Source organism: Pelmatolapia mariae, linkage group LG14, assembly GCF_036321145.2.
Source record: "Pelmatolapia mariae isolate MD_Pm_ZW linkage group LG14, Pm_UMD_F_2, whole genome shotgun sequence".
Lineage (NCBI taxonomy): Eukaryota > Metazoa > Chordata > Actinopteri > Cichliformes > Cichlidae > Pelmatolapia > Pelmatolapia mariae.
In genome coordinates this window covers 8,016,670-8,044,320 of record NC_086239.1, presented here as the reverse complement: position 1 = coordinate 8,044,320, position 27,651 = coordinate 8,016,670, and the positions used below count along the sequence as shown (strand labels likewise).

Sequence of the window (27,651 nt, the reverse complement as noted above, 5' to 3'; positions counted from 1 at the left end):
CTGTGTCTACCCAAACAATGTCGCCACCTGATTAAGCAACTAATGAAGCAGTGGAGCACAGGGGAAGAGACAAGTCGGGTTCTTGCCTTCCCGGCCCTCAATAAAATCTGCTGCCAGAAGCAGGAAACGTACCTCAACCCCTATTCTTAAGCAAATGTACATTTCTTATGTACAAATCTGCAAGTTCACGTCTCCCAACATGCTGCCCATGATCAACTTCATGCAGAGAACTCTAACAGAGATGTACGCCCTGGACGCAGAGGTCACTTACCAGCACTTCCTCTATATCCGACAGCTGGCCAGTTACCTCAGAAACGCCATGGCCATGAAGAAGAAAGAAACGTATCAGCGCCTTGTTGGGATTTGGCGCTGTATAAATAAAATTGAATTGAATTATATATTAGAAGTTGTTGGCTAACAAATTGCTGTATTAAAAGTAATCAAATGTAAATGTTTTGTTGTTCCTAAGCAGACAGAACAAACTATGCTAATTCAGGTTTTAATATGAAGTACAAAATACATCTACTTCAATTCTTATACAAACACTATAATGTGTTGATCAATAAATGTAATGGCAACTAAACCTGGCTTTCCTGGTAATCTTCAACTACCTTCTTCTTCTTCTTCTCCTTTTTCACTGGCTTAGCTAATTGATCTCACTGCACTGTGCAAGATAGAGGGCATACAAGATAGATGGGGCTTTGTGTGGACTCAAAGCCATCGCCCGTAAGCACCCTACCACTCTCAGCTCCTTTATACTTTCTCCCTCTTCAGCTTTTCCCTCTCCAGCGAACTCCAGATCCTTCTATAGAGAACCTTGTGCTGTGGCGCAGCAAAGAGATGCTTGCCAGGCTTTTGAAAAGGCATGCTGGGATGAGGTGGAGGATATGAGAGAGAAGAGGAGAGCCTCTCTAGGGCCAGTGCAGTTTATCTTTTGAGAGCCATTTAATTTTCTTCTTAGCCACACACTCATCTGGCCCCTGGAAGTCCACGGGAAGCTTAGCCAGGCAGGTGGACAGCTGGCACTGCACAATCAGAGGAGAATAACAGGCAGAGAGGCAGGTAGACACAAAGTATAGACAGAGAACAGAAGATGAGAGGAGACAGAAAGAAGTGTGAATGGGGAAAATGACAGGGCACAGGGACTGTATAGAGCACCACAGAGAGGAGGAGTAACTTCACCCTGGTGCTGATACCCAGTTTTAGAAAATGGGAACTACTCATTGCAGTTCTGGCAGGAGAACACTGAATCCTTTTTGAAGTAAGAAGGCTTCAAATCGCTACCATCAAACTCTGCAGGAGAGCACACAGCTCTGTAAAACCAGCTCTACTGTGTGTCTCTATGTTTACGATATTTACTAGTACATGCATATTCCCATTATTATCATACTGCCATGTTTAGTTATGCCAGGTTTTCATTTATTTCAGTACAGTATGGAAGCAGAAGCCTGAAACTACCTTGAAACAGGTGATCCATCACAGTGAACGTTGGATGTGTTTGTTTTATGCCGTTGCATGGTAAAGCAGCGCAGCCGTGATGTTCACTTTGATGGATTGCCTGATTCAAACAAGTTGCGAGTCTCTGCAAACTAATGTGTGCACCACTGTACAGTGAAACCTGTAGAACACAGAGACTGCCTGGAAACAAGCAGAAAGGTAGTGACCTTTTATCATTTGCAGAACCGCTGCTGAAATTATTCAGTTTTTACCCCTCAGGCTGATGGAGTATTGCTGTCAACCCACCGGGCAGGCGGGCAGCGTGGACCCCCAAGTTTGTGAATATGATAACTCGAGGAGGTGACGTAGGATTTTGAAATATCATACCATAGGTGCATCTACTAAAAATCTCAGATGAGTTCGAATCTCAGTGATGCTGACCTCAAGGATTTTCAAATTTATACCATAGGTGCATCTGCCTGAGGGCTGGGCATGACAGTGCTACCATGGGATTATAAGCACCCTTGCTTCTTGTTGCATCACAAATATCAAACACTATACACTAAAGGTTCAGCAACAAAAAGTTGGTTTTCTGGGTTTCAGGTGCAGGAGCCTAAGCAGAGAAATCCTCATTCAACCTCCTCCAGTTTACCCAGGAACGCTTATTAATTTGAATTGTGACCCTGAATGGGATAAGTGAAAGAAATACATTTGAAAATGTTGTTTTTTCTAGTCTTTACTACTCTCAGTATAAGCCACATTCACTTTATCAAACCCACAAACACATATAATAAACAGAGATGACACATGGCGACATGTTTATAGGTCGTATCTTGGGCAAACATGCAGACTTGAGGATCTGGATTTTGAATAAAACATCTCAGATTATTAGATAAGCTGTTCTTCCTTCGAAGCCGCGGCCACCCCTGAAATATCCATATAGTACGGATTCCATTTTATTATTTGATCTTAAGGCCACGACTTGAAATCGTTGGAGTTTAATCACATTACCACACAGCAAACCGTGAGCCGCGCGGTATTTAAACGGTAAATTTTGCACAGAGAGTGGACTCTGTACCCCTGCCCCCCCTTCTCCTGCAGCAGGTTAATCTGCCCATGCCCTGCACACTTTCACTCTGTCAGCTTTCGTATGCACAGACTAATCTACAGCATCTCAATTAGAGCTGACTGATTTCAGTTTTAAATGGCACTGTTCCCACGGACATTTTATCATTTGCTGTGTCAGTTCTCGCTCTCCGTCGAACATCTGTGTTTTCTCTCTCCTTAGTTTCACTTTAACCCAGCTCAATCCATCCTGGTAATGGAGGGCGAGGACTTGGAGAACATGAACGCCGCTGTGAGGAAAGTTTCCTACATAAACTCCCGTCAGTTTCCCACACCAGGCATCCGACGCCTGCACATCTCCACTACCGTCCAGTGAGTACACTGCCGTGTTCGTCTTGTTCTTCGCCTTGTTTTTTCTCCTTTATCTTTACTGAAATCTGCTTCGTGTGTGTGTCTCTCTGTCGTTTTTTTCTTCCTACACGACGATATTTGTTTCCTTTAGTGTTCACACGCTTTCTCTGTTTCTGAGTACCTGTTCTTTAAGATGTTCGCCCACCTCGATACTTCTGTTAAAACAACACGGCAGACATCACACCCCGACTGATATATAATTCCCTTTCCGCACATTGATCCCCACCCCTCCCCTCTGTTTCTCGTTTTCCTCTGCTGTCACTTCCCCTTTCCTTTAATACACCATTTTCGGTTCACTGTCGCCACCGGGGGCTGGTTTTTACATTTTCATGTCATGTATTAATAATTCTGCCTGGATTTTGCCAGAGGAACGAGGGGAAGAGAGATGCAAAAGGAGAGGGCGTGTGTGTATGTGTGTGCGTGCTTGCGGACGCAAGGCACAGAGAAGAGAGGCTGGCTGGTAAAACAGCCTCCCTTGGCGGGTTACCATTAAAATTCATGATTGTTTTAAATATATGTAGACCCCTGCAGCACAGCCCTGGGGTTTCACTCTCCGCCCTCCCGATGGGTTAGATGCACAGCGGCAGGCCCGAGAACTTCAACTAACACAGCAGAAGAGTGTGTGAGTGTGTGGACGAGTATGCACATGTTGGTGTGTGTGCTGCACAAGCTGCTGGTGATGAAGCAGAGTCGTAGCTGGAGGCGCACCGATTATCAAGGAATACATTATGCTAATAAGGGCTAAGCTTGCATCATTGCTAAATGTTGTTTAAATGAAGTTTTTCCACAGACTGCTGACTAGTCTGCGAGTTGCCGCAGCTGTGCGCATGCCTGAGTGAGTGTGAGTGTGTGTGTGTGTGTGTGTGTGTGTGTGTGTGTGTGTGTGTGTGTGTGTGTGTGTGTGTGTGTGTGTGTGTGTGTAAAATAAGGAATAAAACACTACTTGAGGACATGTGTGGCTAATGTTTAAAAATGGGGTCCACTCAAAAGCATGTTTAGGGGATGAGTTGTATTTAAACATCCAGTTTGACTCCAGAAAAAAAAAAAGACAGTAAATCTTGCCTTTCAGCTCTGTTAGTTACACTGAGAGTCTGGAAATTGGCCTCCTGCAAGAAGGCATCAGCGGGTGAACAAACTCCCTTCACTGCTACAGACAGCATGGCTTTACACAAATAAACAGAGATGCTAAATATTTCCTGGCGATGCAATTAAACTTCTTTCTTGCTGACGCCTAATAAGCCAAATTACTGCAGGCACTGAAAATATAATTAGACGAACAACGCTAATCTTAACAACAAGGATCATGGGTTCCCCTTGTCCTCGGTCTTGTTTTTTTGTCACAGAGAGCGGTTCAGACACGGAATCTGTACTAGAACGCAGAATTTTATTGATTCCGCGTCCTAGATGCTGTGGAATCAATAAAAGTGTAAACGTGGCGTCGACGGTGCATTATTCTCGTACCACAAAAACACGAAAATGGAGATGTACGCTTCCCGGACAGGTGCTTTCAGCTGGCTCTGGGGCTCAGATGTGATTGGAGAAGTGCTGCAGATAACAGAGCTAATCAGCCAGAGAGAAAACACCTGTGTGTGTGTGATCGAAGTCCAGGTGTGACTAATGACATTAACACTGGCTGTGGTTCATTAAGGTATCCGGCAAGCCTTTGCCAGTGAGACACAACGCACAGCACTGGGACCCCCTTGACACGCACCTGTGCTTTTTCCTGCTAAAACTGGCGAAAATACCGGTCTGGAAAAATATTACTGCACATGCCCACTTGAGATTGGCCGTGGAATGTTCAACGCGAGGGTGTACAATCACGACTCGATACGACATGGCTTGTGTCGGCTTATATATGATATTATAAAAAGTTTGTATAGCCATCATAGCACCAGCATTTTGTATAAAAAGACATACTACCAGTAATGAAAAGCATTCTCCTATGAAAGATTTTAAAAAACACAAAATTCAAACTATAAAAATTGGTTTAGCAGTGTAACACAGAGACATGTAAGAGACAAGTAAAGACTGAAACAGTGTACCTCAGTGGTTAAGAATAAAGTAAAGAATACCAAAGTGCTCACATGGTGGAGAGGTGGATAGCACTGTTGCCTCACAGCAACACGGTCTTGAGTTTGAACCCACCTTCAGTCTGGCCTTTTTGTGTGGAACTTGCATGTTCTCATTGTGTCAGCGTGGATTCTCTTTGATTTCCTCTCATAGTCCAAAGACATGCAGTTAGTGGGGTTAGGTTAACTGGTGGTTCTAAATCGCTCATAGGTGTGAACGCGGTATAAATGCTTGTCTATCTCAGATGGGATGGGCTCCGTGACCCTGAATTGGATAAGTGGATGAAAATGGAAGGGCTATATTAACGTGTATTATAAAAAACTCTACATAATGTTTCTTTATAGCTGATTTAAAAGAAGGCAAGGGTCTGCAGGCAGGGCGTTTTACAACAAGTCTCCCAAACAGCAAACGCTGTAGTCTATTGTGTGTGTGAACAGTCAGATTTCTCCTGGAGAATCTCAGGCTGCTCGCTGAGACAAGAGTTCCAATATGTTTCCTTGAGCTATGAGGGGCTTTAAATGTGAGACATAAAATTTTAAAATGTATTCTAAAACAAATGAGCAGCAAATGTAGAGCCGTTAAACGAGTGTAATATGTACACTTGTCTTAGTTCTTACAAGAAGTCTTGCTGCTGCATTTTGAAACATTTGAAATCTATTAATTGATTCTTGATTTACACCAGTTACAAGACCACCGCAGCATGAATGATCATTTCAGTATTGCTGAAACTCAGTGCTGATCAAACGGTAGTAGCAGGACTGAGAAACCTGCTTTGTATAGTTCTCAAAAGTGAGGTTGAATATCACATAGCACACCCAGATTACAGACAATTAATTTAGCATTAACTATCAAAAGACCAAAGAAAGACTGAAGGATAGGATACAGTTTATCAGAACCAGTGATAACAATGACAGTTTTGACCATTTTGCAATATTAGTTCAACATTTTGTAAGAATATAGTAGTTTGTGGTGTCTGTGGACAATAAAATTGGAAAATGTAAAAGTTGGCAGAGCTGTTGTACATGTATTTACATAGGGGAATAAAAATGACTGAATCTGTGGGTCAGGTATTGAGTTTTATGATGTGACGTCATGAGCAGAAAGTTGTCCGTTATATTGGACGTGGTACAATTGAAAAATGGGACGTAAAAATGTTTTCTCCCGACTGGCTTGCAGTGTTGCCAACTCTAGCTGTGTGAAATCAAATTCGAAGAAGGTGCTACGCCAAAAACCTCCTCGCCATTGCTTTGGTTGCTACCAAATTGTTACAGTTGGCTGCAGTTTCTTACGTTTGTCTGCAAACACTTGCTAACTACTAGCCATAAGGTGCAACTTTTATTCTGATGGTCAGACCGTCTCCATTTCTGGTCTGTGTTGCACTTCCCACAGTGTCAGCACAGCTTGGACAACTCACTTTCATTTAAAGTACAACCACAGCAAAATGCTAAAAACCAAAGCAATCCCAATGAGGATTTTTCCAAACGATTAGAGAGTACATGTTTTTCCTTAGTGATAGGTGGTTGCCATGGTGGTCACTTTCTGGTCCGTAGGCTTGTGTGCCTGGGGATTTAGCAATCATTTTCCCAGCGACTGCCATCAACCTCCAGCGACCGGTAATGAAATATACATTTTTCCCTCATAACCACTGGTTAACAAATGGTCATGGACCAGTCTCTAGGCATGTGTGACTGGGGTCTTACACTGTCACTATGAATCTCAGGCATCCAGAATGGTGGTCACATGTCTGCAAAACCTCAGAAAGGAATGCTTATCAGGCTGTTAGTCTTATACTAATCACTGTAGCTATATCTGTGTGGGAGTCTATCTCGACTTCTGATGTTTTGAAATGTCAGTAATTACTAGTAGTTATTATAGCATCGTTCCAACTATATGAGCTAGTTCTAGAGCTCTGCTACCCTGACTTTAATCTTTATACTTCTCCGTAACAGCAGGAGCACTCTGAGTGATAACGATGTATGTTTATATACGAGCAGTCTGATAATAAAACACACACTATAAAGATTTTCTTCTAGAAGACTCTGACTAACATAACAGGGCTAATAAGCTGCTCTACCACACAAAGCTATAATCAGATCATAAAGTTTAACAGCTATTGCATAGTAGGATGAAAATGGCATGTCATGTTTATATGAGGACTAAATGAGTGGTTTAGTAATCAGTGCAAAATGCAAGCTGTAAATTGAAAGTCTGGTTGTTTACCATGTGACGTCAACTTACCAATAATTTCAGTGTAGGAGCACATGACATTTTTTACCCGTCAAAACAGTCTTGCAAAGAAAGGTTCATGAAGCCAGCTGTAAGCTAGTTGTAGCTTTGCTGTATCGAGTGTCTTTTAAATCAGACAAGTGTCCCCAAGAGATTCCTGTTAGGTTTGAAGCTTGTGGGCTGACACATTCTTAGCCAAGCCTACAATTTTTGCTTGGTACCCAGAGGAGTTTAAAAAACAAGGACATGGAACAGAAAAAACAGCTGAGCTGTAGCTCAGAAGGTAGAGTAGGTCATCTACTCACTGGATGGCTGGTGTTTCGATCACTGGCTGCTCCAGTCTGGATGCCTAATATCTTTGGGCAAGATACTCGCCCCAAGTTGCTCTCCGCCACATCCATCGGAGTACGAATGTATGTAAAAGTTAGATAGAAAGCACATATATATAGAAAAAAGTGAATGGGTGAATGAGGCATGTTGTAGGCATGTGTTTAATGTGTAATCTGTGGTCTTTCAGGTTTCCTCCTGCACCAGACACACTGGGCACTGCTCACTTTGTTAGGTCTTCAACTGCTCATTTAGAGAAATATCTAATCAGCCTATCACACGGCAGCAACTACGTGCATGTAGACATGGTCAAGGACACCCTAGGTGACACTCCTTTTCTGCTAAAACAGGAACCAAAGGCTACAGTTCACACGGGCTCACCAGAACTGGACAATAGAAGATTGGAAAAACGTTGCCTGGTCTGATGAGTCTCAGTTTCTGCTGCAACATTAGGACAGTCTTCTTGCTGTGAGGCAACATGGTCAAAATTTGGTATAAACAATATGAAAGCTTGGAGCCATCCTGACTTGTATCAACGGTTCAGGCTGGTGTGGGGGATATTCATGCATTTTGAAGGGCATTTAAATATCACAGCCTACCTGAATATTGCTGCTGACCACTTGGTCTGTGGTCACGGTGTAACTGTCTACTGATGGCTACTCGCTGCATGGTAATGTGCCATAAATAGACAAGCCAGTCCATTTATGGTCAGGTTAAGATTTAATTCAATACTCTATATGGTCTTTTCTGCATTATATTTATGATTTGTTAATTTAAACATGTTTGTTTAAAGTTGACTCTTCTTACAGAAGAACACCTCTATTGACAAAATAAGAAATGTAAGGGGGCTTTGCTCATAACCTTTAGTTCCTGACTGATATTGACTGACCTCAGTTTTTCTCCTAGACTGCTTAATGGTCAGCCTGTGGCTATAAGTCTCTTTGTAAGCCATTGTGAGTTTCCAGCAGTAAATCCTTGTGTACAGTCTAGTTGATAACACGGGCGATTTCACAGACTCGGTTACACTGGGAGGCTGAAACATGGCCAGCTGCCACGACGTGTCCGCGAGTGCTGGAACAAACTCCCGTTTTGACTGATGCGGAAAGTATCGCTCTTCACATAATAAACAGAGATGATAATTGATTCCTCCAAATGCATTTAAATTTGTTTTGTGCTGACACCTAATAACTGCAATTACTCCAAGCATCTTGCAAATAAAAGTATCCAGTGCTAATCTTTGCAACAGCCCTTTTAAGCTCCCTTGTCATATTTCTTTATAATTAAGTTGGCGTGGCTCCAGTTGCTGTTTGTGTGTGTGTGTGTGTGTGTGTGTGTGTGTGTGTGTGTGTGTGTGTGTGTGTGTGTGTGTGTGTGTGTGTGTGTGTGTGTGTGTGTGTGTGTGTGTGTGTGTGTGTGTGTGTGTGTTTTGCAGGCCCACGCAGCAGCCGACTTCCCGCATCACTGAGTTTGTATCTCCCACTGCTCACAACAATGGCTTGGTGCCCAAGCTGCAAGCAGGCACACAGACACACAACACCAGCCATAACCATAGGAAAGAAAGGGAAAGATTACACAATGCCCCGAAACCTGTTTTGGTCCCAAACTGTGGCCTCATGCCCATGACTACAGAGGATTAGAGACTGCAGTCAGGTTTTTCTCTGCTGTTAGGCTAAGTTTAAGAGGGTTTTTTTCTCTTTTGTTTCAGTCTTTTGTGTCAAGAAAGTGAAAATGAATTTGCTCCATTTTTTAAATGATAGTGCTACATTCAAGATTTTTGAAAATGTATCCATGTGATTTTGACAATTCAGCTAATATATCAGCTAATAGGTGTGTTACATGTTATATTTGTCGTAAATTAAAGAAAAACTCACATATGAGTTTAATTTAGTTCATTTCTGGTTTCTTCTATGTCAACATCCACACACACACTGTTAATTAGCAGGATGTTTTCTTATTCTTATTCAGAATATGGCATAAAGCATGTGTGATTGCTCATAATTGATTTCAATTTTGAGCCAATTCACAACAACAATCACCAGTATGAGCTTTATACAGGTCTTTGAAAGGTGAAGACCTTGTAACATTAGAGAAAGCCAACACATTTTTTGTGGCACAACTTCACCTACTTCCAAGGTGCATGGAGAAGACAAAGATCTGATGATGTGAAGATTACTGCAACAGTTAAAGTATTAGGGAACAACTTTATTGGGTGACCATATGCGTTAATGCGTTGGTCACCCAATAAAATGACCTAACCATTATATTCATTTTAAAATCCAGTGTGTAATCCTGATTTCTTATTGCTGTCTCCACACTCTCTTGGTGGGAGGAAGCAATAGCATTTATGAACTTGAATGACTCTATATAACGTATATATATATATATATATATATATGTGTGTGTATACATATATGTGTGTGTGTGTGTGTGTGTGTGTGTGTGTGTGTGTGTGTGTGTGTGTGTGTATATATGCACGTATGTATATGTAAAATGTGGCTGTTCATGAAATAAGTTAATGATATAACTTAATTTAATTAGCAGTTCTGCAAAGTCATAAAATAGAATTGCTCGGCTTAATAAGCAACTTAAAGGAGTGTGTTAAACAAGAGTACGATGGTTACACAACTACCATACTCATACCTACTACATTTTTCTTAAGAATGACAACTTTACATTTATGTATCGTCATCTCAGAGTGTAAATGATTATTTATTTTGATACATTTGTTTAACCAGTTGGCCCTGATATGATGTTTACAAGAGCATGTAAGTACGGTATTTAATTAGCCATTTCGTGTTCATCAAAAGCTACTTGTAAAGCCAGGCTGATTAATCATAAAGTCAACATGACGGGCCTGTCGCGCACACACAGTAAAACCCCTTAAAGGGCATTTTCTGCATCAACATCAACAACATCACTAATACCTGACTTGTGTTATTGTTCTAGCAAATACTTTAAAGAAAACTTTTCACTTTTTGTACGCTTTTCTTTGGCAAATTTGCCTTCTCCTTTCAGCTTTTCTAATGCTAATCACAAACAATTCTAACCTAGCTGTAGGTGACCCAACATATACAGATTCATCAAGTACATTCAAGCATTGCAGAATCATTTACATGAGAATGTAGCTGAGAAAATAGAGGCTGCATAACTGCTGAAATGGTATAGCCCAGACTTCCAATCTAGGGGGAAAAAAAAAGTTATGAATTCTCATAGCCCGTTACAGAGCCGCAGCAGGGAGACAAGGCAATGATGTCCCTCCCACTGACAGATGTTTGTGTGCTTGAAAGGCCTTCGGTGAAATGTAAAAACAAAAATCTGGCTTGTTTGCTCAGCTTTCAGTGCTTCTACTACCTCTCCTTCCCCCGCAATGCTCAGTCCTCCGCCTCGACACAGCCTCAGCCCGTCCTAGCCTTTTCTCAGTTTAATAACTCATGCGTTCCGTGTGATCTGCAAACTTCGCTCTGTTTATCAAATAATGCAATAGAAGGGCTGCACGTCAGATGCCTGCCCTCATTTGTGTGAACATGTGTGGGTGAATATGGCAGATCTGTGTGTGTGCTGGGTTATTCTCTCTCTCTCTCTCTCTCTCTCTCTCTCTGCGTGACTGTATTGTGAGCTCTCAGCTATCGAGCTCGAATCCAAGCCTGTGCATTGAATGTTGCCAGTGGACGCTGGGCATTTAAAGGCATGCTATCACACGCAGACAGGCGGCCATACACGAGTGAAAACGCAGCAGGTCTGTGTCTGCTGCCTAAGCACTGACAGGATGGAGCGGTTTGCCTCTTTAATAACTGCACGCACTGTGGTCTGAGTTTGAACCACACAGCTGTGGTTTGAGCACAGCTAAGAGGGCTTGATGCCGTCGATAAGCTTTATTAGTTGCTGTAAAGTTCCACAGTTTTACATTGTGATGCTGCATAGGTGTATGCCAGTTTGTCTGAGGGCCAAAATGTTTATAAAATAAGTTTTAAGCACTTTCCTGTCACACTTTGGTGCTGTGTATCAGCTAGATAGTCCTTATAGAGCAGCGGTCCCCAACCCGCGGGCCACGGACCTGTACCGGTCCGTGAGTCGTTTGGTACCGGGCCACAAGAGTTGAGGCTCGGGTGTGAAATTGATGGTTCTCAGGGTTTTTTATCAGTTTTTAACGTTATTTTTTATCGTTTTTATCGTTAGCTCGGTTTCGCTGGGTCTTTTCCCGTGTTTTATGAATAAATATTCTTTTTTTTGGTATAGGTACTGGTTTTATTTTGTTGTATTTATCTGCGACACCTTAAAGGCCAGTCCATGAAAATATTGTTGGACATCAACCGGTCCTTGGCGCAAAAAAGTTTAGGGACTGCTGTTATAGAATATGTGGCTTACTCTCAGTGACCTACTCCTTAGGATTTAAACATCTTGACTGAAATAAGGACAAGTGTCAACATTTAAAAAGGGCAAAATCCAGTCACACGCTGCTGATAGGTAACTTTAACATCTACAGAAGACTGTGGTCAGTGGTTCCTATGCAGCACTTTTCTGCTCTGCTACTTTAAAGCACGAATAATTCCCACACATTCATACAAGCACATCTTTCTGTTTAACACACTCTGATGAACACATCAGGAGCAACTCCAGGTTCAGTATCTTGCTCAAAGACTCTTTGGCATGTAGACTGGAGCAGCCAGGGATCGAACCACCAACTTTCTAATTAGTAGATGACCTGCGCTACCCCCAGAAAAATTACCCCGCAGTGTCACAGTAGCATTATTATCATGGTATGTGTCCACACGATCTGTCATTTCTACATTTCCATGGACCGTTTGTCAAATCAGCCATTCGTTGGATTCTGGTATAGTTGTATTACCTGTTCCTCATTAGCATAACGATGAGGTCTAGGTTACTTGTGCAAATCAGGGCATCTGGCGTGATGTATGACGCTCTGGAAACTTCTGAAAATCGATTAAAATGATTTGCGTTTAGCTAAAATGAGAGAAGATTGAGCAGATGCTTCAAAAATACATGTCACTGGACTATCTTTGATCCAAAAGAAAGCTTGTGTTTGAGCCCTCAGTGTTTGCACACTTGTGTGAGGCTGGAGGAGCGGGACAGCACCCATTAGTCATCATCACCGTCATCATCATCACTGTCCGGTGTCTCGTCCGGCCAGCATCAAGTTTGTATTTACAGGAAAATACGGATAATTTTGTTTGAACGTTTGACATGTTTTTTTCTTTTCTTAACCAGAACGTCTCATCGTTGTGGAGGAATTACATTAAATGACATTAAATTGTGTGGATGGATTGATTGGATTGAAGATAATTGCTCTTTTTAAATAGCAAATTTTAGTCACAGGTGTTAAATATTCAGAAGTGTGATCAAAGGCTTGTGTGGGCTGCAGAACACACATTTACATTTATTATAGCACGAGTATAGCTCCGTATTTCCTGCATTATTTGTGTATTTTTGTACTATTTTCTTATGTTCCAATAAATGCTTATGTACTCTGCCATCAGAGGCCTCAAGATACTTTCCCTCCTTACATGAAACAGAAATTAAAACAGAGCTTTAAAAAGTTCACCAGCAGTTATCCCATCCCTGCAAATCTCTGTAACCATGCTCACCACATGGAGTCTTCAGCTGACTTCATCAGCTGTGTGGAGTGTCCAAAACTTTCAAAATCTGATCTGTATCATATAGCGCTTTCTCCACAAAATCTGAGTAACCAAATAGCATCTTCAGACTACAGCTAAACAGAGCGATGCAGTAAAACACCACACTAATTCCAGCTTGAGTTCGCACAGTCTCTCTCACTCTTCTGCCTCTTTGCGTCCAGGTGTTTTGGTGAAGACACGTGTATTACCATCCCAGATATTGATGCAGTGGTGATGGTGCTTCAGCCCAGTGAACCCAGGATCACAATCAGCGGAGTGGAGAGACTGAGCCATCCAGCCTCCGACTTCAGAGCATCAGGAGGGATTGTTCTGTTCCAGGACCTCCACATCATCAGCACAGTCACCAGGGCAGACACCGCTGCACATCACACAGGTAAGACACTTATGCCAGTATGGCAAGTGTGGAAAACAATTGACCATGGGCAGCAGCGGGTGGAGAGCCAGCGAGGGGTTACCCGTAAGGCTGAAATCAGGAGGTGGAGGTGGACTAGATCATTTCACACTCGGGGAAGAGGAAAGGAAAACTCTCTAATTTAGTATCCTGATTGTTTTCTTGCATGTGTGGGCTCATATTAGCATTTTTTTAAAGCTACATGTCACTTTCTGATCATTTTAAATAATGCTCTCAACAATAAGTTTACACAACAGAAAGTGCAAGTTTGTGTACACTTCACAAAGTGGGATATGCACTCCTTCCCACAGGTAGAAATCTGTCTCAGCTAAATATTTTAGCTTTTTTTTCATATTCATAATATGTTCACTCATTCATGAAGTTCCATAGCCTATTCAGCGCCAACTGTCTTGCAAAACAAACCTTCAGAGAAAGCTGAAACATTTCACGATGCCTCGTGAGATTTTGAACAAGCAGCAACGAGTTCTTCTTTCATCTAGTACATCTGTGCACAATACAAACTCGAGGAAACAAAAGATGGGCTTTTGCTCCCACACTGGCAAGTTCTCTAACGTGTACAGGGTGCAATAAAACTTCAATAAAACTGCTGCTTTAACTCCATACGACTGACAAAATCGCCAAAAAATGTAAATAAAGGTTTATGTAAACCTACACATGCATTATGTGACTGTAGCAGAGGTTGAAGTAGTATTCCCGCTGTTTATTCGCAAACTGTTAATTCTTTTGGAAGTCCTGCAAATAAATATTCAAGCAGAAAATATAATTTCATTATCTCATTTTAATCAAACACAATATTAGTCTACCAAGTCAATCACACCAGATGGTGTCAGCGCAAGGCCACACCAGATACTTTTTAAATTTAAGAAGCTTGCCTGCCGTTATTACACATCTGCAAGCCACTTAGCAACCCATCCCCAATTTTCATGGAGTTTCAGTCATACCTGTTGTCAACTGCACCTGGTATGTTCTGTGCTGGGGTTTGCTACTACTCCAATTTTTCATGTATGCACACTGGAAGGTGTGACGGTCCCAAAACAAAGTCAGAAATGGATCAATCAAAACTGGGCACTGGTGTGCAGATCCCTGATCTACAATGAAAGACCTTCAACAACACCTCCCTCACCTAAGCTTGCAGTTTAGAACTGGTACCAAATTGTCCAATCCACTGCAGTAGCAATGAATGATTCTTTGCTGGTTTGTTCCTTTGTAAAACGATGACGTCAAGCTTGTGGCAGTGTAGCTCTGAGTCACTTACAAGCCCTTTACTTGTCTGTTTCTACGCTGACTCAGAGATAATAAAACATAGTAAAATAGTAGAAGTGTAAATCAATTTAAAAAACTGATTTTTTTAAGTAGACCACGGCCTTCGTGGTTTACGTGGGCCGGGTCCTTTGAAAACCGAAAAGGCCGGAAGTGTGAGGCTGTTTAATGCGACGGTCTAGCCTTCAGATTTGCATCACCAGCTGTCTCGGTAGACTTTAATAAACTCAGCCGTCTGCTCCTTGCTCCCTAAACTATAACAGCACACTGGAGTAAATTCTCTACCATCTCACACTTCTGTTTAATCAGTTTTCTCCTTGATGTTCATTCAGCTGTGTGAAAACTATAACTTTAATCTCAGCCAAACCAATTTATTGAGGAACAAATAAAACACTGAAAAAAGCCAAACAATAACATTTTTAAGTTATCTAAGAGACTTATATATCATGTTTAACCTGAGTAGCAAAAGACCGCAGGGAGTTTGAAAACGATGTGCCGGGAGTTCGCTGTTCTCGCCGGCTCTAGTGAGCCTTGAACCCCCAGCTAGCTATCGAGCTGCTGGGTAACAGACGTCTCCAAAAACGTCGGAGCACTTTTGCAAATATGTGATGTCTTGATAAATCAAGCAGATATTTGAAGTTTACACAGCTACATTCTCGCCTGAAAATATCTTAAAAGTTTATTTTGTGACCCAGTAAGAGTAATATGGTTAAGATCAAAACTAAGTAACTGCTGCCATTGTTGGGAACTGGAATTGGCTGGGCCACGCTATGAATTCTGGGATAGGTTGGGCCACGAAGGATACACCCGACCTGTCCTTCAAATTCAGTAAATGAGGGACACATTTGTCGGCCACATTTGGAGAAGCCTTTGAATTGGGGCAGCCTTCATCGCCTGGCTGTGACATAATCAGCCTTCAAATGCGGCCTCCAAAGGATGCGGCCTAGGAATTGGGACACAGCTTATATATCTACATGTACCCTGCCTCCTACTTAACAGGTGGGCCAGCTTTAATGAAACTTAGTGACTAATAACATCTATTTCTTTTTTTAAAGGATTTATTATAAATCCCAGTTCTTTTGATTTTTGTATATATCTTGTTTCATTTCATCATCCTTCTGTGAATGCGATGTTACATTCTCCGTTTGTGTTTCACGCGTCACGTTCATCGTACATCACTCGTACGTAACTTCATGATCACCAGCATCCCAGACTGAATTTTGTTTGACTCACCGCTAAATACGAAATGAAGTTAAAAATGGTCCTTAAATTCCTTAAATTTTTACAGATTCCTAGCTTAACAGACAGCAGTTTAGTTTGGTAAAGCTGAAGACGTTTTTGACGACCATTAGGACTGCATGGATCCTCCAACAAACACTGCTAAACTGCATCTAAAAATTCATTTTTCATGTTTTGCAGTAGATTATGATTAGAAATACTTTTTAGACTTTTTAGAAACAAACAAGAAAAAAAAGAAAAATTACCGTACCAAAAACAAATCAAATTTAACATTGTAACACTTCCTGCTAGACCGTAACACTCCCTCAAAGCCTTTTCCCACTAAGGGTCTAAGTGACAGCCTTTTCAAATCACCTTGCCAATATGTTGAGTCAAATGCCCGCACAGTCCTTCCCCGTGCACACAGGTTTGTAGGTATACCCTTTACTATCTTAGCCTATGCAAACGCCCTCCTGCTGAGTAAGCCCTATACCTACCAGAGGACTGATTCGCTAGGTTACGCTGCCTTGCCCGACCGCAAATGAGTATGACATTTAAATCCCGAAGGCTTTGGTCTCATCCAACGATCTGGCCACCGAGGCAGGAACCGTCTGGCTCGGCCCCAGGCCCTGCCGTTGGCAGCCAATTAGGAGCAGATAAGCAGAGCGAGAGGAAGGTTTTAGCCCACCATTGTGCGTAATTCGGCACAGGAAGACGAGTAGAAAGCGGTGTCCCTTTCAGGAGTTGTTGGAGCTCTTTCTGCTGGTGAAGGAGATATTCTGGCTGGGGGCGAAGAGATTAGCTGGAAGCCACAGAAAGACATGGAAGAGGAAAGAAAGGAGGATAGATGGGAAGATGTGAGGGAGAGGGCGTCACGATGAAGTTCTATAATGAGCAGATTTTGTATTCTCTCAAGGCTTAAAGGATTCAAGATAAATCACATATTTCTTTTTCGGGGCATGCAATAGGTTTCTTTTGGACCCTGCTAATCACCCCCTCGCCCTCTTCCTTGCTTTGTCTTTCTGTCATTCATTTGTCTTTTTATTAAGCCTGCTCAGCACTGCCTCGTTTCTCTCTCTCTCTCATATTCCCGTATCTTTTCCGGGCTTATTCTGATTCTTTTATTTAAAGGCAAGGTCATCACTTCTTTCTTTAACTTGTTTTTGACCCATTTGCTTTAACGGTCATCGTTTTTTCCTCTTCTTTTCTGCTTCAATCCAGAGTTTTCTTTAGTTTTAATTTCTTTACTCATTCAGCACTCTTTATCTTTATCTTTCTCTTTTCTGCATTCTCTCTAGCTTCTGCTCTTGTTTTTCATCTCAGCCCAGACTAGCTCTAAGGTCAAAATTGACTGCATCACCACACTGTTCAAAATGAATGCGTGTACTCATATATTACTCTCTAATTTCCAGTCAATTCAGTAACCACAGACTGCATATAAAAGCCAGACATATCCACCTTGACATAATGGGTTTGTTTGGGAAGTCATTCTTAATAATTTTCAGTTTGGCATTATCACTAAGTAATGAATGCAGTCTGAGGAGCTACAGTTTCCCATAAGAGGAGATCTCAACCTGAAACAATAGGCTAAAATAGGGTTAAATACTTCTATCATGAACTACAGAGCACTTTGAGGAAAAAAAAGTAATTCATACACAAAAAGCATACATATCTTTACTTCTAGGACCCAACTTTTTTTCCCCGTTTTGCTCACTTTCCTACCTTTTCTCTGCTGCGTCAGTCTCCCCACAAACACAGACACACAACATACAGTGTCTGTCCTTCTCAACTGGGAAGCTGTTAAAAGGGGCATAGCTGGTTTCCTCCCTTGGGAATCTACAGCGAGGGAGAAAGCTGGGTAGCAGCTGAGAGGTGGAGGCTAGTGCTTAGCAGACTGTCAAAGAGCCCCAGCAGCCACCCAGAAATGCTGTGATGGGAGCTGTCTGCAGGAACATGGTACCACAGCAGCTCACAGCGCTGACTGTGTTCAGAGAGTTCATGGGTAATTGGAGCCTGGGAGTGGGAGTAGGAGTAGGTGTTGTGTCCTGTGCTGTTCGAATTATGGTTCTTCAAAGCGTGCGCCGTTTTCTTCCACACACATTTTTTGGCATGGCAGCAGCAATTAAACTGCTGAAATGTGACAATTAACGGTACATTCATTCACGCTGGCCGTGTTTGGCACCGCGTATTTGATTATTAGTTTGGATCATTCGGTGAGATTAGAACAAAGGAAGCTGAGCTAAAGTAACCAGCTGAGAAGCAGGAATGAAAAAGAGCTGCAGTGGAGCTCATTAGCAGTAACAGCATATTCGGAACTAAAAATAGAAATTGACCTCAAACACTAAGTTATAATGCCAACGCTTTCTTCGGCTGGTAAAACACAGGATGGAGTGAGCTGAAAGCAAACTGATGCTGATCTTCTCTAGTTGCCCTCTGGGATGAGCATCAGAGGGGGCAAATTATAGCAAATTGCATGTGTGTGTGTGTGTCAATGTGTGTAGCACATCGACCTGGAGTGATGGAGGAGATCATTCATAACTTAGACTACTGTGATGTCCTGGTGCTGGGGGAGGAGCTGAGCCCAGAGCACGAATCTCTCCAACTGCAACGAAGCACTCTGCTTGGAAAACACCTTGATGCAACCAACTCCACCTCTGGCATGTCCATATACGGTAGGTTACTGATGCCTTTTTAGCTGGTTCCCATCTACCACTACTACATATACTAGCTGGACAAACCTGTGCTGTCTCTCTCTCCTTCCACAGGCGTGGACTCCATGTCCAACTATGAGCAGGTGATCCGAGAGGTGCGCTACTACAACTGGCGTCCCGGGCAGCTAACGGAGAGGCGTTTTCGTCTCACCTGTTCAGAGCTCAACGGACGCTACACCAGCAATGAGTTCAGCCTTGAGGTCAGTGTGAATATGAATCCTCTTCATATTTATTTTTGGCATCTATCAAAGTAATCCATATTTAATAAAGAAAAGATTTTAATAAGATGTATTTATATCATATTTGGCCTCTCAGTTCATTCTCTGTCTGATCCAAGCAGTTCTTCTTCTCTCCCTTTAAGATACTATAGCTTTCTCCTGATTGGCTGCCACTTGCAAACAGAAGGTTTAGAACAGCAGGAGTTGGGTGCCTGAGATAGCCATGTTAATTGTATCCATTACATGGCCAGGTCTCTCTTGGAAATGAGATTTTTAATCTCAATTAGATTTTTGCCTGGATAAATAAAGGCCTAATAAAAAAATAAGTCCCCACTTTTGTCACTTCACAGATCTGAGAGTTGAAAAGTACTCTTCAAAAGCGAGGACTAAAGGATTACTTGCATACATTACATTCACGTCATTATGTGGAAGTATGAACGTCTAACGAGAGTAGCCATCATTAAAAGTATACATAGAAAATAAGGAAAACCATAATGGATTATTTTAAAATTTGTGTAGTGAATTCACCTGTTGACCATTCTAGAAAAAAAACCTTACGGGAGCATTGTTTCCTGTCCACTAATGTAGAGATTCCCAAAATATGGACCAGGGAATCTCTGCTTTAGTAAAGGTACTGCAGGTGGGTCACAGCGATGACATAAATTCAACATAACATAAATTCAGTTTGAAATTACGAGTATGTAGAATTACATATTTATTTATAAACTTTTATTTATTTATATAAAAAGTGAATTAAAACTGGAGTTAATTAATAGGAGGTGGTTAGTTTGTGAATTTACTGCTCTTGTACTGAAGTTTGTGTCCCATCAGCCTTGTATGTGACTGGAAAGCATTAGCAGTTTATAGCCAACAGCCTGTGCTGTTTATGTATTTTGAATAAAATGGAAATACATCACTTTCTCGTGTATTTTAATTAGAATGAAGGTCGGGTAGGCCCCATGAGATTTTCCGTTTTTTAAGTGTGTCGCGGCACTCTGGGACTTTGGGAATGTGTTGAGTATAGCTGAAACTATTTGTTTAGACGGAAATTGAATCTCCAGTTAGTTTGATAATCACCTGAGAATTTTGTTATACATTATCATCCCTTTTCATATAAACCTTCCATGTTTCCTATCCATGTGGTGGTCAAGGCTCTATTGATCATGGTAGCTGCATCAGCATACTATTTTCTGCCACACATTTACGCCTACAATGGAGGAGAAACTATAAAGTTTGGGTGACCAGTGTAGCCACGTTTGCCATTTTTTAATCGGAATATTGAAGGTTGAAATAAACTAGAATTATCTTTTAAAGCAATATGCCAAACATTAACAAGTTCTTGCAGTCCAGATGTAAGGACTTTCTTCTGTTCTTCATCAAATGACAGTTTAATTTGTTTTTACACTACTGTGTGAAAATTTGCATTCAGTTTTTACGATGTAAAGACAATGACTAGTTCATTAATTAAAAGCAAACTGTACGATTGTTAAAATTGATATTTTAAGTGTATGAAAATTGGTTTTTAATGGGCTGGACTATAATTATTCAGGTTAATGCATTTATACCCAGTGCTTTTAATTTTACTCAGCCCGCCCACTCACAGACAAGCTTCAAGTATTTCTAAAAAGCAATGTAAGAAGATGTAACTGACAAGCAGCTTGAATAAAACAGATGTACATTGTGCTCAAAAATCATTAATATCACTAAGTGCCACTAGAGATCGTATTGCTTTTTACTACCAAGTGAAGCAAAGTGCTTGAACTGGCAAAGTGACTGAGCTGACTCAGCTCAGGTCTCCACTTTAACTTTCAAAAAGAACCTCGACAAGCCTTACAGCTGTGCCACTTCAGCCTCTTAGTAGCAAAATACCCTCTAAAATACCCAGGCTGTAAAAGAGTTAAACATGTCTAAAGAGGCCTCAGTGCAACTTTGAACACCAAAGTCAGAGTAGGCCTCTCATTAACACACACACACACAAACCTGTTCTTTGTGCATCTGTCCCTACTCTGAGAAAGGTTTGACTTATTGATCCATCCCTGGTGTTCACACTCAAGTATTGATTTGGTTCTGTCTCCTAAAATATCCTAGCATAAATTTGCTTCCACATTTATTCCATTTTCATTTTCATTTTTCACTGATTATAATATCAGTCGTTAGAGTTGAGGCTTTTTTGGTTGTGCAGGTAAACATTGAATGTTGTAAAATGTTTATTTTGATGGCCGTACTTTCTAAAATCCTCCCTCCTGCTTCATGTGTCCTCAACCAAGGTGAGCATCCTGCACAGTGGAGAAGCGCGGGAACACGTCAATCACGTGGTAGCTCCACCTCCATACGTGCAGGTGGTCCACCATCCGTCCATGATCCAGGATCTGTACCCCGTCCACAGCTCGGGTAAGAAAAAAAGCAACTGGGGTGGATTGTTTACATTTTTTTTTAATGTCACCTTCAGCCAGGATAGATTATGATTATTAATACATTATTGGTGCGATAGGCAGGAAGACAGGTTTTATTTTTAATGTAAACCAGACATTCCACTTGGAGTTATGGTGTCATTAGCATCAGAAACAAACTGTTAAAGCAATTCTAGGCCAGTGAAAAACCTGAAATGGATTAAGGTAAAAAGCAAGTGAAAGAAACATTTTAGGTCACCAAAAACTGAAACATCTTATTTTATTACATGAAATCTCTGCCTGCCCGTGAACTCCTCCTAGATCAGTGGTTCCCAAACTTTTTTTGCTAGGCCCCCCTTTGTTTTACAAGAAAAATGAAATTGTGAAATAAAAATCAAGAATATGGGATACTGTTTGTCCGTGATTTGAAGAGCCCAACGCGTGCTCCCGACGAATGGAAAACCAATTCTGCAGGGGGAGACCTACCTCAGCACTTGTGCAGGTGAAGCGAAAGGGAAGATATGCTTCACCATATTTTCTTTGGCTTAAAATGAAGTTGGTTTGGAAACATATTCAGCTATGCTTCATCTCCTGCTTTGCGTTTCTGTGGGCGCCCTGTGCTAGCAATGTCCAAGTGTTGGTTTTTTTTCCCCCCCTTTTCATACCGCGCCCCCCCTGCAATGGCTCTGCGCCCCCCCTAGGGGGCGGGCCCCACACTTTGGGAAGCTCTGTCCTAGATCATCAGGAGTTGAGCAACCATACTTGGCACCTGTTGGGTTTTAACTATGTCAGATTTTAGAAAAATATCAGGTTGCCTAGCAACCACCTACCAGAGCATTTATGTACCTATAACAACTTATAAAACCACGATTTTTATTTCATACCAGTAACATCTAATTTGTATATAATACATCTGAATTATGCATGTTATATATTAATCCTATCATGTTGCCGGGCAACCACCATCCAAAATGACCTGTTTCTACCTTTTATACACCTGTAAGGCCTCATGAAAGCATCCTGTCATTTCGATTTCATGACAGTACCATCTCATTTATATCCACTAAAGCTGCCACCAACTAGCACCAGGCTAAAATGACCCATATAAATGTCTCCAACCCATATTCTGCATTTTTTAATGTGATCAAGTATATTGATAAGTATAAGTTTGCCAACAGCGCAGACAGACCAAACAGTACTGTAGTATGGGCATGTACCAGTAAACTAAATTTCATACCGAACAGGACTTGAAAGTAGCTGCAGAAGTAAATGAATCCCTGAAGATTATTGTAGCCAGCTGCTTTAGGTTAAGCTGTTAGTTACAAAGCCCTCTGCATGCACAAATGCAATGTTTGAACAGACTGTCTTACTACACATTCTGATTTATCACTCTATTGCAGGTATTAGTACTCTATAGTGAATAAAGGAACAAAAAATCAAAAGAAATGTGGAGTGGCTAAATGGGTCATGTGGTGAGTACCTGTGAATGCAGGTATGTGGTGGAGATGTTTAAAAGAAAGAAAACCAAACAAAACCAAACAAATCAGCCTGTTTTAACAATAAGCTAAGTGGCAAAAGATGTGCTTCCTCTTAAGACCCACCTCTCACACCCTGCCTGTCTTCTACACAAAACGAGAAAAAGGAAGAGCAGACCAGGCAAAGTGGGCGGGGTCATCACAGCACAGTATTTCACCCTAACTGTGCAACAAATAGCAGGAAAAGAGAGAAACTCCTCAAACTCCAAATAAATTCAGGGACTCAAACTCAGTCTTTCTATGACAAAGACGAGCATTAACAGCCACTGTATCTGGCACACGTGGCAGCGCAGGAACTTCAAATAGCGCTCCACACATTGATAGGGAAATTAGTCATTAAGAGACATTTCTAATTAAACTACCCTGCAGAAATAGTTTGGCATTAGTTACCCTGACTCCTGCCCTCATATTGCAGTGTTAATGACTGAAGTATAGCGCAGATCCTGGAGGGGGGGAGGCAAAGAGCACTGCTTAAATGATCTTACACACAAAGCGTTCATCGTGTGGGGTTTGCAGTAATAGAAATTAGTATTTCCACAAAATGGGTAATGCAGTGAGTTTTAATCGGAAAAAACGAACATACGAGTGGTGAAAGAAGTCAAAGAAGCAAGAAGGTTCTGAGTAAAGTTCATGAAATACTGTTTGACTGACAGTTGAGAGCAAAAACTTGCATTTTTGACAGTTGTCAAGTCATTTTGAGACATGAAAAAAAAGGAAATCAATAAAGGTTAAGCATTATAAACAAGGCAGAGCTACAAAGCATAAAGTTATAATACAGAACTAAAAAGTATTAGGAGTCTTGGATTAGTTGCATACATGACTGCTCAGCTTAGAAAATGGGAAAATTCAAATGTGGAAAAAGTGTCGACGTAAACTTGACAAAACACTGCCTCTCAAAGGAAACCATGAGAGACGGAGGGTGAAATGCTGAGACTCAGACTCAGGAGCCTCTGCTGTGCCTGTGAAGAGTTTTGCTGTCAGCCATCCATCCCAGGGTAAACATGGCGAGATCCAAGGGAACGCTCCGTTCCGCTTTCTAGTTTGTTTATCGCAGCGCTCATCAGACTGCTGCTTTCCTACTCTGCGCCTCTCCGTGATTGAGGCCCTCCCAAATGATGCAGCAGGCTTCTTACCCTCCTCCTGAGCACATGAGTGATCTGAAGTTAAAAAAAAAAAAAACATGGAGAGGAGGAGAGACATTGGTCTTAATCTAACACATGAGATTTAATTATTCATCACACTCTAATGGATTCTACTTAGAGTCCTGGAGAGTTCAGTGGCCGATGCTGTTAACGGCTCAGAGAGTTGGAGGGTGTGTGTGAAAAGGAGGTCAGGGGAGCGCAGAGGGAGGTGGATGATGGTGGGCAATCGCCGAGCCATACGTGACAAATAAAATGTTTCAATACATTTTTACACCTGTGACGTGATTTTGTCTAATGTTTCAGACGGCCTGACGTATGTAGAGTATTAGCAAACGGCAAGATGTGTGTCACATGGTGTGCGTACAGACACACAAGTTACATGAAGGTTCAAGAAGATGTGAAGATCAAAGCCCGTGGATTTAATGTGAAAATCTAGGAGCTAGAGCGAATCAAATGATCAATTGAAGAGTCCTCTGTGAGCCTCAACCTCGTTAAGCAAGCGAGCACACACACACACACACACACGCACACACAGGAGGGACTCGTGGGGAGAGGGCAGGCGCAGAGATGTCGTGTTATTTCAGTAGGCTCGAGATCAGAGTGGATGAAATAAACATTTTAGTTCAAGAGAAATCCCTCGGTCTGTGTTGTGGGTATGGTACTAAAAGGGTCTATGATATATCTGTGCAGTCATGTGCTGCATACATGCCAGATCTAAATGTGTTTAAAGCTGGTGGGGGGGCGGAGCCACTAAACACAGCCTCACAGTGCCAATATTAAATAATGCCTGTATTTATATAGGTTTAGAATGGACATGAGGAGTAGGGGGAGCTGCAGGATGACAACTGAGTTTTTAAATTTGGTCTTTTTGAAGTTTGTTTTCATGTTCTAACAATTCCCTTTTAAGCACAAAAACCACAATTTTAAACCATATTTGTATGAATCCAAGCCAGCATATCAAATTTAACTGGATATTTAAACAGCAAGCAACTAGCAATGCTTTCTTATGTTTAGTGGCAGCAAAGAGAAACATTTCATGTGTTGATCATATAGAGGAAATATTGAATTAAAATTTTAATATTTCACCCACGTTTTCACCCAGTAAGTGACCATATTTAGGCTACAAGGTGTAGCACCAAGTCATCGGCTAGTACCCCCATAAACTATTTGGGTGCAGCACAGAGACCTGCTAATTAGTTTGAACAGACTATCAAAATGTTTGCCGAATTTCATGCACCAAAACTGGAGCATAAACTTCTTGCATGGTCTGTAGCGCACAGAAAGTGCACTTATGTCCCATATTATTGTAGTGAAGAGGCATCAACAGCGCAAACACAGTTCCGTGACTTGAATTAGCAGATGTGAGGGCTGGCAGAAAGCTGTCCAAACCTGTCAATCGATTGACTTTTTAAGGCTTTTTAAGATTTTTTAAGGCTTAATAAAATCCAAACAGGTTAGTTATAAAAATTTAACCTGCCATAAAGTTTTCCTTCAGCCTGAACAGTCTTGCTAAAGTCAACAAGACAGTTCATCCTGTAGACATGATAACTTTATAAACAGTTAAAGTGGGAGTCTGTAGAGACTCACTCATATTTGGAGTCTGCCTCTAGTGACCATTTAAAGCACTACAGTTTTTTGTCTCTTACCATTTCTGCTTTCTATCTTTTAGCCCTAGAGGTTGCAGTCTGTTTTCACTATGCACTGCTGTACAAAATCTTTGTATTTTGCTAGGAAAATACCGTTTGTTCTGTTCTCTATAAAGATGATCCCACACTGCTTAAATAATGTTAAGGTCCGGGCTCTGGGGAGGCCAGTCCATGACTGATAGTGTCACATTGTGTTTTTTCTATCCAGATATGCTTTTAGTGCATTGGACATTTGACATCCTGCTCCAAACAATGGCAGAACCTCCACCATCTTTTTCAGATGGCTGTAGACAGTCAATGTTGGATCGTCCTAATTTGTACATGTTGACAGCATTTTGAACCAAAATTTTCAAAGTTGGACTTATCAGACCTGTTGCTACTGATTTTCAGTACAGTTCTTGTGTAATTTGGCGTATCTCAGCCTTTTCTTTTTTTTTTCCCTTCCTTAAGAATGGCTTCTTGACAGCCATCCTTCCACTGGGACCATTTCTCATGAGCCTTCAGTGAACAGTAGTTGAATCAGCTGAAAGTCCAGATACATCTCTCAGGTCCTGTGTCAGGTTTTTGTTGGATTTCTTCCTTTTCCATAAGGATATGACTTTCAGATACTGATCATCTGCTGCTGTAGTTTTTAAAGCCTGCCACTTCTTTTGTCCTCTGCTTATCCAGTTTCCTCAATTTTTTTTAAGAACACACTGCACACCATGCCAAGATATGCCAAGTTTCCAGCCAATAGCTCTTTGGGAATCACACTGTGATAACTGTGTTATCTTTGTCAGTTTTCATAGATTCAGCTAAAGAAAAGTGACAAAATGATGTCTTTTTGTAACAAGCTGCTAGTTACAAAGTGTCTAAAGATACGGTTTAGAATGAATGCTTTGCTAAGATGCTCTGGTAGGTGTAGACACAACATTGGTTTATTTATCCTTTGAGTCTGGTGCCTTTTATATGCTTGAATGATTCATATGTCAGTGTTAAGTGGCTTAAAAAAAACAAGCCAACATTTATCTGAAAATGATCAGATGCAAGGACTGAAAAGGCCAACATCCAAAGAAAAACTTTGAAAGACCTACAGAAATCCTGGATAGCTTTTGCCTAAGACCACTAAAAAAATTACAATAACATTTGGCTCCTTTGGGTGGGATGTTGGGTTGCGTACTGATGCAGGCACAGATTAGTAATATGGTGAGATGCTACTTAAGTGCATTATAAGATGTCTGGAGCTTTCTCATCAAGGACTATAGTACAGTACCTCTCAAGGTCTGCAGCATTCAGTTGGCTGTTCTGGGTATTTTATGCCCCTAGAAGTGAAAGAATAAATCGATTCAGTACATGCTGAAGATTTTCTGACCAAACAGAATTATGCTGATTTCAAGGTACAGAGTGACACACTGTTGTGCTTTGGCATTATTATACTCATTAAATCCCTGATCTCTTTTCATTCCGTTCTCAGGTGTACCGAGTGCTGCCACCGTGGTAATAGTAATGTGTATCGCTGCCCTGGTGGTGGTTGTAGTGTTGGGCATTTACCGCATCCACCTGACCCACCAGCAGGAGGTGAAGTTGGCAGATGCGGCTAAAGAGGCAGACGTGACCTGGGACGAGTCTGCTCTGACGATCACAGTGAACCCAATGGAGGTAGGAGGGAGGGAACTTCAGGAATTAAAAGGATGCTGTCAGGGAGGGAGCATAGGAGCTACCCACAGTGGACCGTGTGTAGTGGGATACTATCCCATTTCTATTTAAGGATAGAAACAAAGGATTGATCCTATTGCGCCACTATTGATCCAAATACCAATACCAGCAATTGGCATCAATGTTGTCAATATTTGGATCAATCCGCCCATCTCTAATGTCTCCTTTGTATTAAACCAGTCAAAGGAAGAATTAGTGACATTTCTTGTTTCTTGCTTACTGTCTGATGATTAA

General features: G+C 41.5%; 1 protein-coding gene across 1 annotated transcript in view; it reads left to right on the top strand.

The window, feature by feature from the left end:
• LOC134641025 (calsyntenin-2-like) overlaps nucleotides 1–27,651 on the top strand; it is a 307,592-nt gene that overhangs the window by 277,167 nt on the left and 2,774 nt on the right. Inside the window, exons 11-16 of the mRNA XM_063493204.1 lie at nucleotides 2,726–2,874; nucleotides 13,352–13,563; nucleotides 18,582–18,752; nucleotides 18,846–18,991; nucleotides 21,277–21,400; nucleotides 27,176–27,360. Coding sequence (XP_063349274.1) covers nucleotides 2,726–2,874; nucleotides 13,352–13,563; nucleotides 18,582–18,752; nucleotides 18,846–18,991; nucleotides 21,277–21,400; nucleotides 27,176–27,360 — 987 coding nt within the window. The remainder of the gene's footprint in view (nucleotides 1–2,725; nucleotides 2,875–13,351; nucleotides 13,564–18,581; nucleotides 18,753–18,845; nucleotides 18,992–21,276; nucleotides 21,401–27,175; nucleotides 27,361–27,651) is intronic.